This window comes from Crocodylus siamensis, chromosome 8, assembly GCF_052110815.1.
Source record: "Crocodylus siamensis isolate JL-2025a chromosome 8, ASM5211081v1, whole genome shotgun sequence".
Lineage (NCBI taxonomy): Eukaryota > Metazoa > Chordata > Crocodylia > Crocodylidae > Crocodylus > Crocodylus siamensis.
In genome coordinates, this window is record NC_143402.1 from 18,224,756 (window position 1) to 18,242,173 (window position 17,418).

Genomic DNA, 17,418 nt, shown 5'->3' on the forward strand with positions numbered 1-17,418 from the left:
GGAAAATTTATCGGAGGGTTCCAAGGTCCCTTTCAACCCAAACATCTATGAATCTATGAATTTATCAGTAATGATCAGTCACTTGGAGGAACAAGGTTTGCCCTTTGTCAGACAGGCCCCAGGACCCATCAGTGAACCTGAAGGATTCCCAGGGGTCTACAGAGCAAGACTATTTGTGCAAGACCCTGTGCTCTGATCCTAGCTCTGGCTCCTGACAACTTCTTGCCCAGCTAAATGGTACAGTCCCAGTCCTTCTGATATTTTTTGATTAGTCTCTGGGGGATCAGGAGCTGACCATGGAAGAGGTGTGATTCTGTTGCCTTGCCCTGGTACACCCACTCCTAACACTGTCCTGCCTATCTCTCCCATGGAGACACTGGACTCAAATGACTGACCCTCCTCTGATCTTCGGGAATTGGGTGCTCTGTTGCATGCAACTGTTGAGGCTGATCTGACTCTCTGCTGTGGAAAACTCATGCATGTAGCAGAAGCAGTGGAGTAAATTGTTTCTCTTCAGAGGGAATTGGAGCAAGTTGTCAGATTTTGCTCAATCATTGGCATAAATCTGTGAAACTGACACTACTGGGAACAGAAACAGGCCCCGCATGGCTTGTAACTGGTAACAAAACTACCATCTTGAAAGAAGTTTAAGCCTATTCAGTATCTGATTGGAGACAAAAATGGTGCAGATGCTTTAATCTTGTAATAGAGGTGTGTTTCTTCCTCTGCTGGAGGTGAATAAGTAGTTTGGTTAGATTTAATTGTTTTTTACAAAAAATATTAATCATCTTACAAGTGCTTTAAACATCCCCTTAAGTTTGTTGGAAGAGAAACAATTAGTTTCCTCAAAGAAAAACTGCTTAAAGACTGTTTCATTGCAATAAGATTTTGTAGGGCCTTGTTGACAGAGAAAGGAAGTAGAACTTGATCATGGGAATCCTGCTTTGTTCTCTGTCCTTGTCAATCTGTGGAGACGGCGACCTTGACTCCAGGGATGCCAGTCCCATAGGACTTCCTGAGCATCACTTGGCTTTAAAAAACAGTAGTAAAAGGGAACTGTTCCCAGGGTGAGGGAGGATTAGCTTTCTTAGCTCCTGATCAAGTAGGCCAGTGGTTGTCAACCAGGCGTATGCATACCCCTAGGGGTACTTAAAAAGGTCCTAGCAGGTATGTAGCCCTAATGTGTCTGATAAATGCCATGTGCATGCACACAGCTGCAGTGCAGCCTGCAGGCGAGCAGGAGAGCAGCTGGGCCCAGCTGGTAAGTAGTGTGTGAGGGAAGGGGTGGACCGGGGAAGATCAAGGCCCCAGTGGTGGGGGAGGGAGGGAGGGGGCTGCGGCTGCGGCTGCCCAGCTGGGGCAGGGTGCCAGACTGAGCTGTGTGTACCCCGGGATCTTTGTGGGGGCAGGGCAGAATACTGCTGCAGGCTGGGGCTGCGCTGGGTTCTTCTCGGCAGGGGTTGGGCCAGGCTGTGCTCGGGGTGGGCAGTGGCAGCACTGGGGGCTATGGCAGGGGCCACCCCAAAATTTCCTGTAGGCCCCCCCAATAGCCTCCTCCCAGCATGGCCGCCACCCACTCCCTGTGCAGCGCGGCCCAACCCCTGCCAGGAAGAGCTCAGCCCACAGCTGCAGCCTGCCCCACCCCCTCTGTGCAGATCCAGGGGCACACTCCTCCCTGGCCTCTCAGGGTGTGTGCAGAGGCAGGAGCTGGGGGACAGTGCAGGATGAAGCTGCAGCTCGTCGGGGGGGGCAGGGGGTAGCAACTCTTGCCACCACACACACCCGGGAGGGTGTGGGGGCCTGTGCCCTAGATCTGTGTGGGTCAGGGTGGGCTGGCGCTGGGGCTGCGCCGGGCTCTTTCCGGCAGGGGCTGGGCCATGCTGAGCTTGAGATGGGCAGCAGCAGCACTGGGATAAGACTATAGGGGAGGGGGCTACAGCCACCCCAAAATTCACTGTAGCCTCCCAGCATTGCCGCCCACTCCAAGCACAGCACAGCCCAGCCACCGCCAGGAACAGCCCAGCACCAGCCCCAGCCCTCAGTGGCAGCCCGCCCCCCACCCTCTGCATGCCCTCCAGGGGGTGCACGTTGCTGCGGGAGCTGCCCCCCACACAGCTCAGTCCTGCGCCCCACCTGGCTGGGCAGCCCTTGCCTGAATCCCACTCTTTCCCCCACCCACCCTCACCCAGCTTGCAGATCCGGGGGGACATGTCTCCATGTCCTCCCAGGGTGCATACACCAGTGGGAGCCACCACCCCCTCCCTGCACCCCCCAGACAAGCCACTCCTGGCTCCGTCCCATGCTCTGTCCCAGATGTGAAGCCCCAGTCCCAACCTGAACCCCACTCCCTCCCTCACCATGGAGGCCTTGGTTTGCCCCCCCCCCTTAAAAACAAGAAAAAAAATATAAAGGGGTGTATCAGCTGGAACTTTGAGAGAAGGGGTACACTTGTTAATAAAGGTTGAAAACCCCCAATGTAGGCTGCTACCTACCAAAGCTTATGCATTTCTGAACAACTTAGTCTATAAGGTGCTACCCCACACTGCATTCTGCCTTTCTTATCTTGCCAGTCTTCCATGCTCTTGATTCAGTGCTTCACAGCTTTGGTACAATTCACTGGCGTGGCTAGTGGGAGGCTGTAGAGAGGAAAATTTTCTGAAAAAATAAATGCAAGTATTTTCATAAAACTTGCCATAAAACACAGAGTAAATTTGTGGACTCTGCTAAATTAGGAACATTGGACATGGGGCTGGAAGGGACCTCCCAGAGTCACTGAGTCTAAGCCCTCGCTGTCCCAGGCTACTAATCATATTATTGCTGCCATAAATGTATCAAGCCCCAGTCTTAAAATAAAAGGTCTTTTGCCCTCAGTGCTTTTGGAAGGTTGCTCTGTCTTCTAATTTCCATCTTAAATTTATTTCTGGTGAGTTTTATATCCATTCCTTCTTATTCCAATTAAAGCATCTGGAGTGTGACGTGTATCAGTGCCCCCACACTGAAAAATGACAGGGCACTTTGAACTAAAGCTTGTTGAACGAGCTTTAGTTTAAAGCTCCCCACCACCATTTTTCCGTTCAGGGATGCTGATACATGTGCTGCTGAAGTCTGCTGGAGCACGGTAATTACAGCTCATTGGAGTCTGTCTCCCTGCATGTGTATAGGAACCCCTGGTGTTTACCTTCTGATGTAGTCACTGAATAATCTTATCCCTTCTCAACTAAGCTATGCTAGCTGAATCTAGCTAGCGGGGGTAACAGTACCAAATGGCAGTGAAAACATAAAGCAGCAGTGCAGGCTTTAGCAATCAGAGTAAGTATTCAGGGATGCTGGAGAGGTGGTACTCTGGTGGCGAGCACACACTAAAACCATAGTGCTGCTTCTTCACTGGTATTTAAACCAGACTAGCACAGGTCTGTAGACATTCTTTTGCTGTGAATTCATATCCTTCACGTCTTCTTGGAAGGTGGCCTCTCATTCCTCAGATCATCCTAGTAACTCTTCTCTGCACCTGTACCAGCTACAATTCTTCTTTCACAAACATGAGCTGCTGGAATGGTACACAATATTCCAGACGATGCCTTGCTTTGTACAGTAGCATTAATACTTCCCTATTTCTACTGAAAATACCTTGCATAAGATATCCCAGGATCTCATTTAACTTCTTCGTGGTCATATCCTAGTGGTAGTTCATGATCACCCTTTAGGTTACTGATACTTCGTCTCCTCCTCTGCTTTTTCCATCAGATGAGCTCCCAGCTTACATACAAAAATTATTTTAGCCCCTAAATTGATGGTACCTTTTGTACTATTATATTTCATTGTGCATCTCTGGTCTTCAAGGTTATTTTGTTTTTTGAGATATTCTTATTCTCTCCTGCATTGACAGTGCCTCCCAACTTTGCGTCATTGATATATTTCATAGATTCATAGATTCATAGATGCTAGGGTCGGAAGGGACCTCAATAGATCATCGAGTCCGACCCCCTGCATAAGCAGGAAAGAGTGCTGGGCCTACATTACCCCAGCTAGATACACATCCAACCTTCTCTTGAATACCCCCAGGGTAGGGGAGAGCACCACCTCCCTTGGGAGCCCGTTCCAGACCTTGGCCACTCGAACTGTGAAGAAGTTCCTCCTAATATCTAATCTAAATCTGCTCTCCTCCAGCTTGTGGCCATTATTTCTTGTAACCCCCGGGGGCGCCTTGGTGAATAAATACTCACCAATTCCCTTCTGTGCCCGCCTGACGAACTTATAGGCAGCCACCAGGTCGCCTCTCAACCTTCTCTTGCGGAGGCTGAAAAGGTCCAGTTTCTCTAATCCTTCCTCATAGGGCTTGGCCTGCAGGCCCTTAACCATACGAGTGGCCCTTCTCTGGACCCTCTCCAGGTTATCCGCATCTTTCTTGAAGTGCGGCGCCCAGAATTGCACGCAGTACTCCAGCTGCGGTCTGACCAGCGCCCGATAGAGGGGAAGTATCACCTCCTTGGACTTATTTGTCATGCATCTGCTGATGCACGATAAAGTGCCATTGGCTTTTCTGATGGTTTCGTCACACTGCCGACTCATGTTCATCTTGGAGTCTACTAGGACTCCAAGATCCCTTTCCACTTCCGTGCCACCCAGCAGGTCATTTCCTAGGCTGTAGGTGTGCTGGACATTTTTCCTCCCTAGATGCAGCACTTTGCATTTCTCCTTGTTGAACTGCATTCTGTTGTTTTCTGCCCACTTGTCTAACCTGTCCAGGTCTGCTTGCAGCTGTTCCCTGCCCTCCGGCGTGTCCACTTCGCCCCATAGCTTAGTGTCATCTGCAAACTTGGACAGAGTACATTTCACCCCCTCGTCCAAGTCGCTGATGAAGACATTAAAGAGTATCGGTCCAAGCACCGAGCCCTGTGGGACCCCACTGCCCACACTCTTCCAGGTCGAAACCGACCCATCCACCACGACTCTCTGGGTGCGACCCTCCAGCCAATTCTCCACCCACCGGACTGTGCAGTCATCCAAGTCACAGCCCCTTAACTTGTTCACCAGTATGGGGTGGGATACCGTGTCAAAGGCCTTCCTGAAGTCCAAGTATACGACATCCACCCCTCCTCCTGCGTCGAGGCGTTTTGTGACCTGGTCATAAAAAGAGACTAGATTGGTCAGGCACGATCTACCTGCCACGAACCCGTGCTGGTTTCCCCTCAGCATAATTTGTCCTGCCAGGCTCTCACAAATGTGAGCCTTGATGATTTTCTCAAAGATTTTGCCAAGGATGGAGGTGAGACTGACTGGCCTATAGTTACCCGGGTCCTCCTTCCTCCCCTTCTTGAAAATGGGAACCACATTGGCCCTTTTCCAGTCCTCCGGGACTTGACCCGTGCGCCACGAGCGTTCAAATATTCCCGCCAGTGGCTCTGCAATGATGTCGGCCAGTGCCTTCAGTACCCTCGGATGGAGCTCATCCGGGCCTGCCGACTTAAAGGCATCCAGTTCCTCCAAGTGACCCTGCACCACCTCAGGGTCCACGCATGGAAGTCTGGTGCCTTGCTGCTGCCTCCCTACACTCCCAGTGAGAGACTTGTCCTGCCTCTCGCTTAGGAACACTGAGGCGAAGAACTCGTTGCGGAGTTCAGCCTTGTCCCCTCTGTCCGTCACCAATTGTTTCTGCCCATTTAGCAGGGGTCCTATTCCTCCCTGGGCCTTCCTTTTACTCCCTATATATCTAAAAAACAATTTCTTATTGTCTTTTACTTGGGTTGCCATCCTCAGCTCCATGGTAGCTTTGGCCTGTCTAACTGCCTCCCTACAAGCACGAGCAGAAGAGGTATATTCCTCTTTGGTGATCTCTCCCTGTTTCCACTTTTTATGTGCTCCCCTTTTGGCCCTTAGTCTCCCCAGGATTTCTCTGGTCAGCCAGGGAAGCCTCCTGGCCCCTTTCCCTCTTTTACCTCGCACGGGGATCGTCTCGCTTTGTGCTCGAAGGATAGCTTCCTTAAGGCACAGCCACCCTTCTTGGGCTCCCATCGTTTCAAAACTACTACTCTGCAGTGCATCCTTCACTAATCGCCTGAGTTTGCTGAAATCAGCTTTCCTAAAGTCCAGCACGTTCACCCTACTGGTTACCTTACCCACTCGACGCTTTATGTTGAATTGTACTTTTAGGTGATCACTGTCCCCCAGATGGCTACCGATCTGTAGGTCCCCTACTATGTCATCCCCCGTTGCCAATACCAGATCCAGTAAGGCATTCCCCCTAGTGGGACCATGTACCTCCTGCGTCAGGTGGAGGTCCTGTACGCAGGTTAGAAACCTGCGTGAGCGGTGGGACTTTGCTGTCTGTGTCTCCCAGCAGATGTCCGGGTAGTTTAGGTCCCCCATGACCACCGCCTCTTTAGCTTTTATGGTCTCTGAGAGTTGCCTCAGGAGCCCCAAATCTATTTCTTCCCCTTGATGTGGGGGTCTGTAGCAGACCCCTACCACCAAATCCTTTTCTCCTTGCCCCCCATGTAGCCTAACCCACAGTCCTTCTACTTCCTCATCCTTTGATTCTGTCTTGATGAGGGTTGATGTATATTGCTCCTTAACATAGAGCGCAACCCCTCCCCCCCTTTTCCCCACTCTGTCCTTTCTGTACAATCTATAGCCCTCAATATGTACCGCCCAGTCGTGGGATGGATCCCACCAGGTTTCATTAGTATAGTCCTACTTTTTCTACCAAGATTATGAATGAAAATAGTAAATGAGATCAGTCCTAATACTGAGCTTTGAGGAATTCCGCTAGTACACTGATAGCCTGATAATTCCCCTTTCTGCACAACCTGTTGTCATCTCTTCTGTACCAAAATCCTTACCTACCTTATAGCTTGTGTAAGTAATCCCTATCTTCTTCAATTGAAATAATAATTTCCCATGTGGCATACCATATCAAATGCTTTACTGAAGTCTAAATAGATTAGATTTACTTCATTTCCCCTGCCTACAACATGTCAAAGAAGATATCAGATTAATTTGGCCCAATATGACTTTGGTAAATCCATACTGTGTCTTATTTCATATTCCATTTATCACCATGTCCTTTCTTATTCTTTCCTTTAGAACTTATTCTAAAGCTTGCACGCTGTTGCAAAACAGCAGGTTGATAATTGCTCAGATCACTTTTTCCTCTTAAATAAAGGTACTGCATTTGCTGTTTACCAGTCATATGATTGATTTATTGCTGCCATGCCTGTGATTTCATATGCAAGTCCCACAGTTTTGGGACAGAGTTTCCTTTCCTCCAAGTAGAGCATATTCAAAACTCTGAGTTTGGTTTCTACCTCAGATATGGCGATTCCTATTTCTGATACCTTCCTGCCCATTAACCACTGTGAATCTTCCTCATGTTTGACATCATCGTCCTACTGAAAACAGAGGCAAAAGTATTCATTTAGGTTTTGAGCCATTCTTAGATCTAACTTTAATCTGTGTCCCATCCTCACTCACAGTCGCCCGACTTCTTTCCTTTTTCTCTTCTCTTTAATGTGGCTAAAGAGCCTTTTGCTATTTGTTTGAATTTCCTCTGCATTGTCTACCTGAGCTTATCTTTTAGCAGCTGCCACTTTATTCTTATCCTTCTTCACCCCTACAAGGTAGCTTTTACTTGCTGACCCTTTTTCCATTCCACTTATACTTTTACTTTGACCCTTTTTCCATTCCAGTTGACTTTCTCCTTGCTTTCAGTACTTTTTTTGAGATGGTTTTGCATCCAGTGAAATTCAGTGTCCTTCCTTCCAAGTGTTTTCCCTTTTCTTGGGATGTAGATTTCAGATAACTTCTGTACTTTTGACTTAGAGAAATTCCAACCCTTCTCCACATGCCAGTCCTTGACTTTGACAGCTAATTGTCTTTCACAGAGATCAAAGGCAAGGAGTCTGCTGTACATCTGCAACTGAAAGGCCTCTCACATGATGCCCCCACCCCAAGCTAGCTGAGTCAGGAAAGTACAAACTGCAGTCTGTTGTGTCTTAGTGTATTTTCTCTGTACTGTTCCTTTAAGACCAAAGCCCTCATTTTCAGCACTGCAGGGTTCAGTTTGCTTCTTGGCAGTTTTTGCAGCACTGGTGACCCCTTGTTCGCTGCCATGAGGAGCCAGGGGACATTTTGTTGGTTCCTCTCACTCACCGGGACTGGGCCAGGCCAAGGTCAGAGATAGAGTGAGTATAAGTTTTGCATACATATACAGAGGGCTGAGGGCCATTGTTTAAGATCCACCTGGATATGATTCCAGAGAGTTATAATAATGAATAACTGTTAGTTCAACACAAGAGTGTTGAGAGTGTTATTGCTGAATTCACAACATAACACAATCAAACCACAGACCCTGCAAATAATAACCAGGCACTGAGCAACAGATGGACACGTTCGCTTACTTCCTAGGAACAATGGCTGGCACTTCCCTCCCCAAGGACGGCTCCCAGTGGTGATGGTCTGGGGTCTTCTTAATAAAGGCCCCCACTTAATTGTTTCCAAGTGTACTAGTGCTTTGTGTTTGCGTTACTGTTTTCTCCAGAGACGTGTGGCATTCATGGCAAGTGACAAATTTACATTATTTGAGAATTATTGTTTATACTTTTGTTCTATGATTTATTCATTGCAAGCCATTATTATAGTAGGGCTGTGATTATGTTACTAGTTGAGACCACCTGTGGCATTTTACACCACAGTGGCATAAATCAGCTTGGCAAAGCATGAAGCAACTGTTGTTGGAGTCTCTGCATCTTTTAATTATGCAGCAAAATGGAAGAGACGGCATCAGAGTTGAGTCACTTTACCAGAACCCAAATCTGCAAAGCTGGCAGTTACCATGTTTCAGGACCAGCAGTAGCATCCTCCCTTCCCTGCCTCTTCAGGAACCAGGTCACTTGTGCTCTTCTGTGCATGGAGTAATGGGGCAAAGTCAGGCAGTGTCTCATAACGCTTGCCAGTACTTAATATTTAGTTCACTTGCAGCATAGCAAGGGTTCCCCCACAGAGTGAAGCTAGTTATTATTCAATACTTAATTGATGGTAGGAGTCAGAGACTCCAGTCAGGATGGAAGCTGCATTATGGTCTGTGCCTTGAGGAACTTGCAATCTAGGAAGGCAGTTCATTTATGAAGGGAGGTTTATAGAGAATGCAGTTAAATACACAGAGCTGATTTCTCCTTCACAGTGTCATTCTCTTCAGTGCAGGAGATAGACGTGCCTGCCAGGTGCCTGCTGTAGCTTCTCAATCTGGCACTAACTGGCCATTGTGTAAACTGAGGTATCCCTAGTCTCACTCAGCGAGATTGTAGTAGATCCAGAGGTTGTGGGGGGGGGGCATTTATTATAAATGCCATATTCCAAAGGCATGATCTGAGTGTGAGATCATTTGCACACATACACTTGGGGTGCCTTAACCGATTGTGTAAGCCAGGGTTGTCCAGCTTTTGGTAAACCAGGGGGCACATGCCCTGTGGCTGTGGTCCCAGTGGGGCTGCAGACGGAGGGGTGCTCACCATGCAGGGGGCTCTCTCCAGGCTTTCCCCTGACACACAGGCATCCCTGTGGAGACATTTTCCCCCATCCTACACACAACATAAGCAGCCCAGCTCCCCTGACTCTTGGCCACGCACAACCCCTTCTCCCCCTGCAGCAAGACAGCCTGGCTCCCCTCAGCCACAGACACAGCACCTCCTCCCCTCCAAGCCATGTATCCACCTGCAGCGCAGGTAGCCTGGGTCGTGCATTTTTTATGCACAAGGCAAGCGACCTGGCCCAACACGCATGTAGCTTGGGCACCCAGCCCCCTCCAGATCCCAAGGGCAGGGGGCAGGAAGTAGAAGCTGGAGGAGGGCAGGGGAGCCTGAAGAATCTGGCTCCTGCAGCAGGAGCCCACTGGCCACGTGCTAATCCTTTGGATGCCACATGTGACCCATGAGCTGCTAGTTGGACAGCCCTGCTGTAAGCGGACAGTTCAAATATGTGGAAGTGTCCACAACTGAATGTGCAGTCATTCAGCTATAATCACCTGTGCTTAATTGACATGAATAGTCCCTGCACTTGTGTATTTCACCTGGAAAACTACTAGACAGACACAAGGGTTTTGTTTAGTATCACTCCTTGATGTGTTTGTACATTAACAACGTGCGTTACTCCAGTGGCCAGAGCAGATGGATGCCAGATTCTCCTGGAGTCTGCCGCAGCAAGTGCTACTAGAAAGCCTTGCAACCAAGTGGTGGGGGAGCAAGTAAGAACATGTTTGTATTATACAAATGGCTACTCCAGGATAGAAGCAGCCACAAAATGTTTCAACTGGTTTTGTCCTCTCCTTGATTTTTCCTGGAGTAACTCTACACTGGATTCTTGTACATGACACCAGCACAGGGCTAGACAGTGTGGCTAAGGACAGAAGTTGCACATAAACCAGTTTAAATGGTCAGAAACTGGTCGAAACCTGTTACAGAACAGAAGCTCAGTGCACATAAGCCAGTTTCAAAATAGCTGAAACTAGTTTGAGATCAACCTGGCTGAATATAGAATCAGACTTAACTGATTTAGGTCAAATTGGTTTATGAAGCTTCTGTCCCAGACCTGTGTGTCCACTCCTTGTTTACACTGCTATTATGGTGGGTTATCCTGGTATCATGTGTCTAGGTCGGAAGATTCCTTACACAGCAAGCAGCTTGCTCCAAAAGACTTATGTGGTTCACTTACTACTTCAGGAGTGTCTGTATCTCCTGAGCACATGTTTAGCAAGCAGGAGACAGGGTGCTGCAGTCTGTAGTTGGAAAATGTAGAGCAGCTGTCAGGCTTATCTTCTTAAAGTTGCTTATAAATGTTGCAAATGGTGCATGGTTTACGACACGGGAAATTTAATAAAAATCCTGAAAGTCTCTTGGGTATGATGGTGGTTTTATTTGGCTTTCTGGCCCACTGAACAAAACCTTTCAATATCTTCAGAAGGAGCTGAGATGTTGGGAAGTGTGTGGGTACTGGTGAAAGTACAGTCTCATTTTAGCCAAGTGGTTGCCATTGGACAGCTCTGAAATATAGATTTGCATTGAAGTAGAATGCTTTGTATTAGTTAAACTTTTCTCTGAAAATGCAGAGGAATGCCACTTCTGAGGGTTGCTGTTCTTATCTTAATGTGGGTGACAGAACACTTCAAGGTTCAGTAAAGGTTCTCATTTGTTGAGATGGTTGTAAAGATTTCACATTAAGTAAGAGGACACCACTGAAAATCTGAATATGCATGAAGCTTGTCTTGGCAAGGCCTGAGGAGCAGAAAGATCAGACTTTTGACAAATGTTTATTGGAAAACAAACCATTTCCAATCTGCTCCTTGTTCCATGGGGTTAAAAGTTGAACTGAAGTTATGTTTCAAGGGAAAAATTACTCTAACTGTATTTTTCATTAATTAAGGGTAGACATTTGCCACCTTTATCCACAGCAAGTCATGTCTGATGCTGAGAGCTTTGGCCCAGATTACTCCTACCCTATTTACGTACAGAGATTCAGCTACACTACTCTGCAGTATAGTCAGCTTTTCTTCCCACATCTGATCATTTTAACTTGGGAGGGGCTCTACTTTATTTTGGTGTCCATAACTTCCATGGTGGAATCAAGCGAGTGTAACCAAAATGAGAATTCTGGCCTAGTGGGATTTTGAGCACAACACAAGGTGGCTGGACAATGAGGCAATGCTTCCCTGGTGATGAAGCAGGAGAATGGTGAATAAATAATTCTAATAACACTCCTGAGGCAAATTTGTTCCCTACCTGCCAACACTTGAAAGAAGAGAGTGTTATCTAGTTTTTAGAGCATATGATTGTCAGTCAGGAGATCCGAGTTCCTGTTCCTGGCTCTGCTGCAGCGTTGCTTGACCTGGGGCTAGTCTCCTCCTCTGCCGGTGCCTCTACTAGCCCATCTGTCAAATGGAGATAGTGCTCACCTGCTTTTCAAAGCAACTGGAGATCATATGAAAGACATTATAGAAGTGAAAAGCATTGCTTGAAGCTCTAAAGAAGGATATGGGGAAGAAATGTGGACTCATCTTTTTAAGTTGGATGAAATACGTTGGACCAAGAGGTTCTGGAGGGAAAAAGTAGAAATATACTAGCTGTTTCGCCATAATAAACAGGAGTTTGCTCTCTTAAATGGGGTTAGCAGGTGCTTGCATTGTTTCCTTTTACTCACAGTTCTGTGAGCATATTTCAGGAATTTTAATGATGGTGATTATGTTTTTGGAAATGTACAGGTTGGCCAGATGCAGTGGGGCATGGAATGAACAAAGAGAGGTTAAATTGATGGATGACCAACAAGATAAGGATTGTGCCTCAGAAGACCAAGAAACTATCCTGATTAATGGGGTGAAAGAAAATGGTAAGGAAACCTAATTACAGTGCATGAAACAGCAGCAACTGCAAGCCAACTTCTTCTCCCAGGTCCTTTGACAAATTTTATATTTCTGCGCTTTGCAGACATCTCTACAATGTAGAGCAGTAGGGCAGATGGATATTCTGTGCAAATATGTCACTCCAGCTAGGAATCTTCAGCTTTTAAACTCCAAGCAACAACTGCTCCTTCTTCCTATGTACATGCATGCATGTGTATTAATTTTCTCTCCCCCCTCCTCCCCCAGAATTGAGGGGCTGGGAGAGAGAAAGAGAAAATGAATACACATGCATGCACATGTTCTGGCTGCAACCATTTTGGCAGTGTGCACCCTCCCTAGGATCGTATTAGAATTCTGGGCACCTCTTCTGTGCAAAAACGCATCCTGTTCATTGCAGACTTGATCCTGAGAACTGCTGAGTAATTTCAGCTCCTGTTGAAATCGATGGAGGATGATCAGCCTCTTCCAAGAGCATGCTCAGCCTCTCCTATCTAGCTTTGTCTTCAGTCAATTTCAGCTCTTCCACACTCATTTTGGAAAGCACTAATTAGAAGTAATTGTCATTGTTATGCTTGCCTACAAACCAGATTGAAATAAAAAGTCCTTTGAACTTAATTCTTAAGTCATGTGGCTTTCAGACTGCTCACATTTGTATATGCAGTGGCATTCTAGCATGGAGGCAAATAATTGGCATTGTCATGCCCCACAGTGTCATTAATGTTTTTAAAGATATATGATTAAATCTCTGTTAGTTTAAGATCCTATGATTAGCCCTACAATCCTTCTGATTTGCTTTATAGATGGCCCTTTAGGGACCTTTAAGGTCCAACCTTATCAAAATAAACTTGATAATTGTGTTCTAGCACAAGCATAGGGGGACAAATTCCACTCTGATTCATGCTGCTGTAGATCTGGAGTAACTCCAGATGTGCAGGTGATCAGCACTGGTATAACTGACTGAAGCAGATACATTAATGATAGCTGAAGCATGCATCTTTGCTTTCAAGCATGACATATTTCTGAATGTATCTGTCAATATCAGCCAATCTTATTCTTATCAGATACATGCAAACAGTCTGTAAAGTAATAGTGGATGACAGTTGCTAGAGCTACAGAGAGATTTCCTGGCCGTTGTGCCTTTGCCTAATCTACTGTTACCAAGCAAAATCAATGGTTACCTTGTCAATAGAAACTGATTCGATTTCTAGAATCTGATATTCCTTCATTAAATTCAGTTAAACAAATAGGAATAAGAAAATGTCTTAATTAAACATTGGAGTATAGGAATTGATGCTGAGCTGGTTACCGTTATGTCCCGAAGGCAGTAGTTTTGGCTCTGCGAGGATCACTGTAATGCAGGGTGATCCATCAGTATCTTAGAGTAAGCAGAACAACTTTCACCATCTCCTTATTGCTGATGCTAAGGATTTGGCCAGGACTTGTCAACATTCTGCTGATCCCTGGCTGCTGTACCCGCCTCTCTTTAATATAGTGTAATTTAGAGTGGCCTTTAGGTTGTTCTAAGTTGCAGATGGGACTTGCTTGGTACAGAACAGGTTCAAAAAGGACTTGCACGTCCTTTCTCTAGACTTGTATTAGATGCTTGTTGGCTGTATAAGGCCAGGGACCTGGGTCTGCAGCCCCCCCTGCAGCGTGTTGGCTGGACTGTTGCATTTCACCCAGTTTTGGATTAAGTGCTAAGTTACCATAAAATACTGGAAAAAGGTTAAAGTTGTGGCACAAACTGTGCCAAAAGCCATAAAAGAGTTAAGTCTAATTCAGAGTTAAGTCCAAAATATTCTTCTTGGTCCAATTGGGTAAATATTAGGGCTGTGCAAAATGGCACCGTTCCATTTCGACTTGCATTTCGACAGAACCATGTTTCATTTTGAATTTCGTTTCAGTTCGAAACCGCTCTTCCATTTCGTTTAGTTGAAACAGGTCAGGTTTGCTGTTTTGCCCATAGGCTATAATGGGGAAGCTCAAGGCAGCCTATAACTTTGTCATTTCTAGCCTGATTTGGATGAAACTAAGAGGAATGGTAGCCCCTTCTGGGGGCATGAAGTCTGCCACGTTTCAAGAAGATAGGTGCAGGGGTTTGGGAGAAACTGCACCTCAAAGTCTTGACAGCAAAACTCCTGTCATGTGAGTTAAGCCACAGTGGGTCAAAACTGCAGCCCCTTCTGAGGCCACAAAGCCTGCCAAATTTCAAGAAGATTGGTGCAGGGGTTTGGGGAAAACTGCACCTCAACCTGCAGACAGTCAAACCTTGTGACATGGCTGACACTGTGCATGTGTTAAGGCGCAGCAGGGTGAAAGCTGCAGGCTTGCTAGCCCCTGCTGGGGCCACGAAACCTGCCAGGTATCAAGGAAATCGGTGCAGGGCTTTGGGGTTCTGAGGCCCTGCACCTCTGGATGCTGCCAGGCAAAACTTGTGACATGGGTGCTTGTGCAACTGACTGTGTCTATCTTAGGGCACAGGGGGGTGAATACTGTAGGCCTCCTAGGCCCTGCTGCGTCCAGGAAGCCTGCAAGCTGTCAAGGAGACGGGTGCAGGAGGAGTCTGGGTTCTGGGGCCCTGCACCCCTAGCTGCTGACAGGCAAAACTGGAAGAAATCGCTCAGGAACTGACACCAAGGCAGAAAGCAGGGCAGTTCAAACAATGCTGCCTTTTCTGGAGTTTTTCCATCCCTCCCCCAGACCACTGGGATTGGAAGGGACCTCAGGGAAGGGTGACAGTCACTGGACAGCTACACAGTCAATAATGAGAGCAGCACCCCCCCCCCCCTTACTTTAGTTTCTGTTTCCCTACAGGCAAGCCCAGCTTGAGCTTCAAAACTCGAAACGTTTCAAAAATTTCAAAACGTTTCAATTTGAGCCTGTTTCAGAGCTCTGTGTTTTGTTTCTATTTCGCTGTTTCAATCTCAAAACAAGTTGAAATTAAACTGCCGGCGAAATTTCACACAGCCTTAGTAAATATACCTTCTAATAGAATATGGTCTTGATAGCAGCACTGTGCAGTTCCCAGAAAATCCAGTTTTGGGAATTTGGATGTCATAGGTGCTGGTCTAAAATTGGAGATGATGAAAATTATAGCATAAAGTTCATGATTAATGAATGGCTTTAAGACTGTTTCAGTTGTCATTCACAATTCTTTTTCCCAAATCTTGTGACTTACAGGCATATTCCTTTTGTCTTTCTCTTTTCCACACTTGCTGTCAACTCTCAGGTGATTTTTTTTTTTTTTTTTTTGGAGGTGGAGTTGAATTGGTTAATTTGCTTTGTAGTTGCGTCATCTGGACCAAAAGACATTTTACCATCCTTTCCAGTACCTCCTGGCATACTTCAGAAATGGTTGAAATAAGGAGCTCAGAATTGCATTTTTCTAATCCTAAGGAAGGAAAATCAGCCCAAATTTCATGAAAGTCAGTTCAGCAGCCTTAAAGCTATGCATGTTAAAGCTGGAGTGCATTAAGCATTTCTATTTTGATTTTACAGTGCTCTGAACGTAACGTTGTTTGGAATGCTGGGTGCCTGCTGAATCACTTTAGCTTCAGGCTGCTTTCACCTGCTTAAGGCTTTAAAGCTAAAGGTGGCTTCAACGCTTAAGGCTGCCAATAGTATGGAGCTGCCTTAAGCATTTTGGCCTGATTCTGGTCTCTCACCATTTTTTTTTTTAACTTGACCTAGGTACAGAATATTCAATCCAATCCTGCAGTTTTTGGCTTGGGGCCTGAGTTTAGCACTGCAGGTTGTTGGCAAGAACAGCCGCCACAATCCACTGCTGCCCATATGCGTATTTTTGCATGCCAGTGAAACCAGCAAACTAAGGGATCTGCTAACCACGCTGGCACTAGCAGACTGGATTGCTGTACAGATAGTCAGCAGAGAGCCTGGGGCATGTAAAGGCTGAAATGTTGCACTCTGTGCTTTTCCCAGTCCCAGAATTTCATCTGCAAGTTTAAATGTCCAAGTGCACAACATGCCTGAAATAAGGCTGCTTTCAAACCTTGGACTTCTTAAATTTTCTGACATGTATGTCCTGGTTTCCCAAATATTAACAGTGCACAGGTACATTTTGGGTGGATTTTACCATGTGGATTTTTTTATTTATTTTTAAACTCTGGGGGGGGTGTGTGTGTGTGTGTGTGTGTGTCTGTGTGCACACGTGTGTGTGTAGAAGCCCCACTAGGGACTAGGCCCATAAATCAGCACAGCTATGTTTTTCCTGTTTTGTAATCAGTGTAAAAGAAATATAGATTCATAGATTCATAGATGCTAGGGTCGGAAGGGACCTCAATAGATCATCGAGTCCGACCCCCTGCATAAGCAGGAAAGAGTGCTGGGCCTACATTACCCCAGCTAGATACACATCCAACCTTCTCTTGAATACCCCCAGGGTAGGGGAGAGCACCACCTCCCTTGGGAGCCCGTTCCAGACCTTGGCCACTCGAACTGTGAAGAAGTTCCTCCTAATATCCAATCTAAATCTGCTCTCCTCTAGCTTGTGGCCATTATTTCTTGTAACCCCCGGGGGCGCCTTGGTGAATAAATACTCACCAATTCCCTTCTGTGCCCCCCTGACGAACTTATAGGCAGCCACCAGGTCGCCTCTCAACCTTCTCTTGCGGAGGCTGAAAAGGTCCAGTTTCTCTCATCCCTCCTCGTAGGGCTTGGCCTGCAGGCCCTTAACCATACGAGTGGCCCTTCTCTGGACCCTCTCCAGGTTATCCGCATCCTTCTTGAAGTGCGGCGCCCAGAATTGCACGCAGTACTCCAGCTGCGGTCTGACCAGCGCCCGATAGAGGGGAAGTATCACCTCCTTGGACCTATTTGTCATGCATCTGCTGATGCACGATAAAGTGCCATTGGCTTTTCTGATGGTTTCGTCACACTGCCGACTCATGTTCATCTTGGAGTCCACTAGGACTCCAAGATCCCTTTCCACTTCCGTGCCACCCAGCAGGTCATTTCCTAGGCTGTAGGTGTGCTGGACATTTTTCCTCCCTAGATGCAGCACTTTGCATTTCTCC

At 46.7% G+C, this 17,418-nt stretch overlaps 1 protein-coding gene across 1 annotated transcript in view; it reads left to right on the forward strand.

The window, feature by feature from the left end:
• NEXMIF (neurite extension and migration factor) overlaps nt 1-17,418 on the forward strand; it is a 120,742-nt gene that overhangs the window by 86,518 nt on the left and 16,806 nt on the right. Inside the window, 1 exon segment of the mRNA XM_090060306.1 lies at nt 12,248-12,372. Within this exon segment, the coding sequence (XP_089916432.1) occupies nt 12,297-12,372 (76 nt within the window). The 5' untranslated portion in view covers nt 12,248-12,296.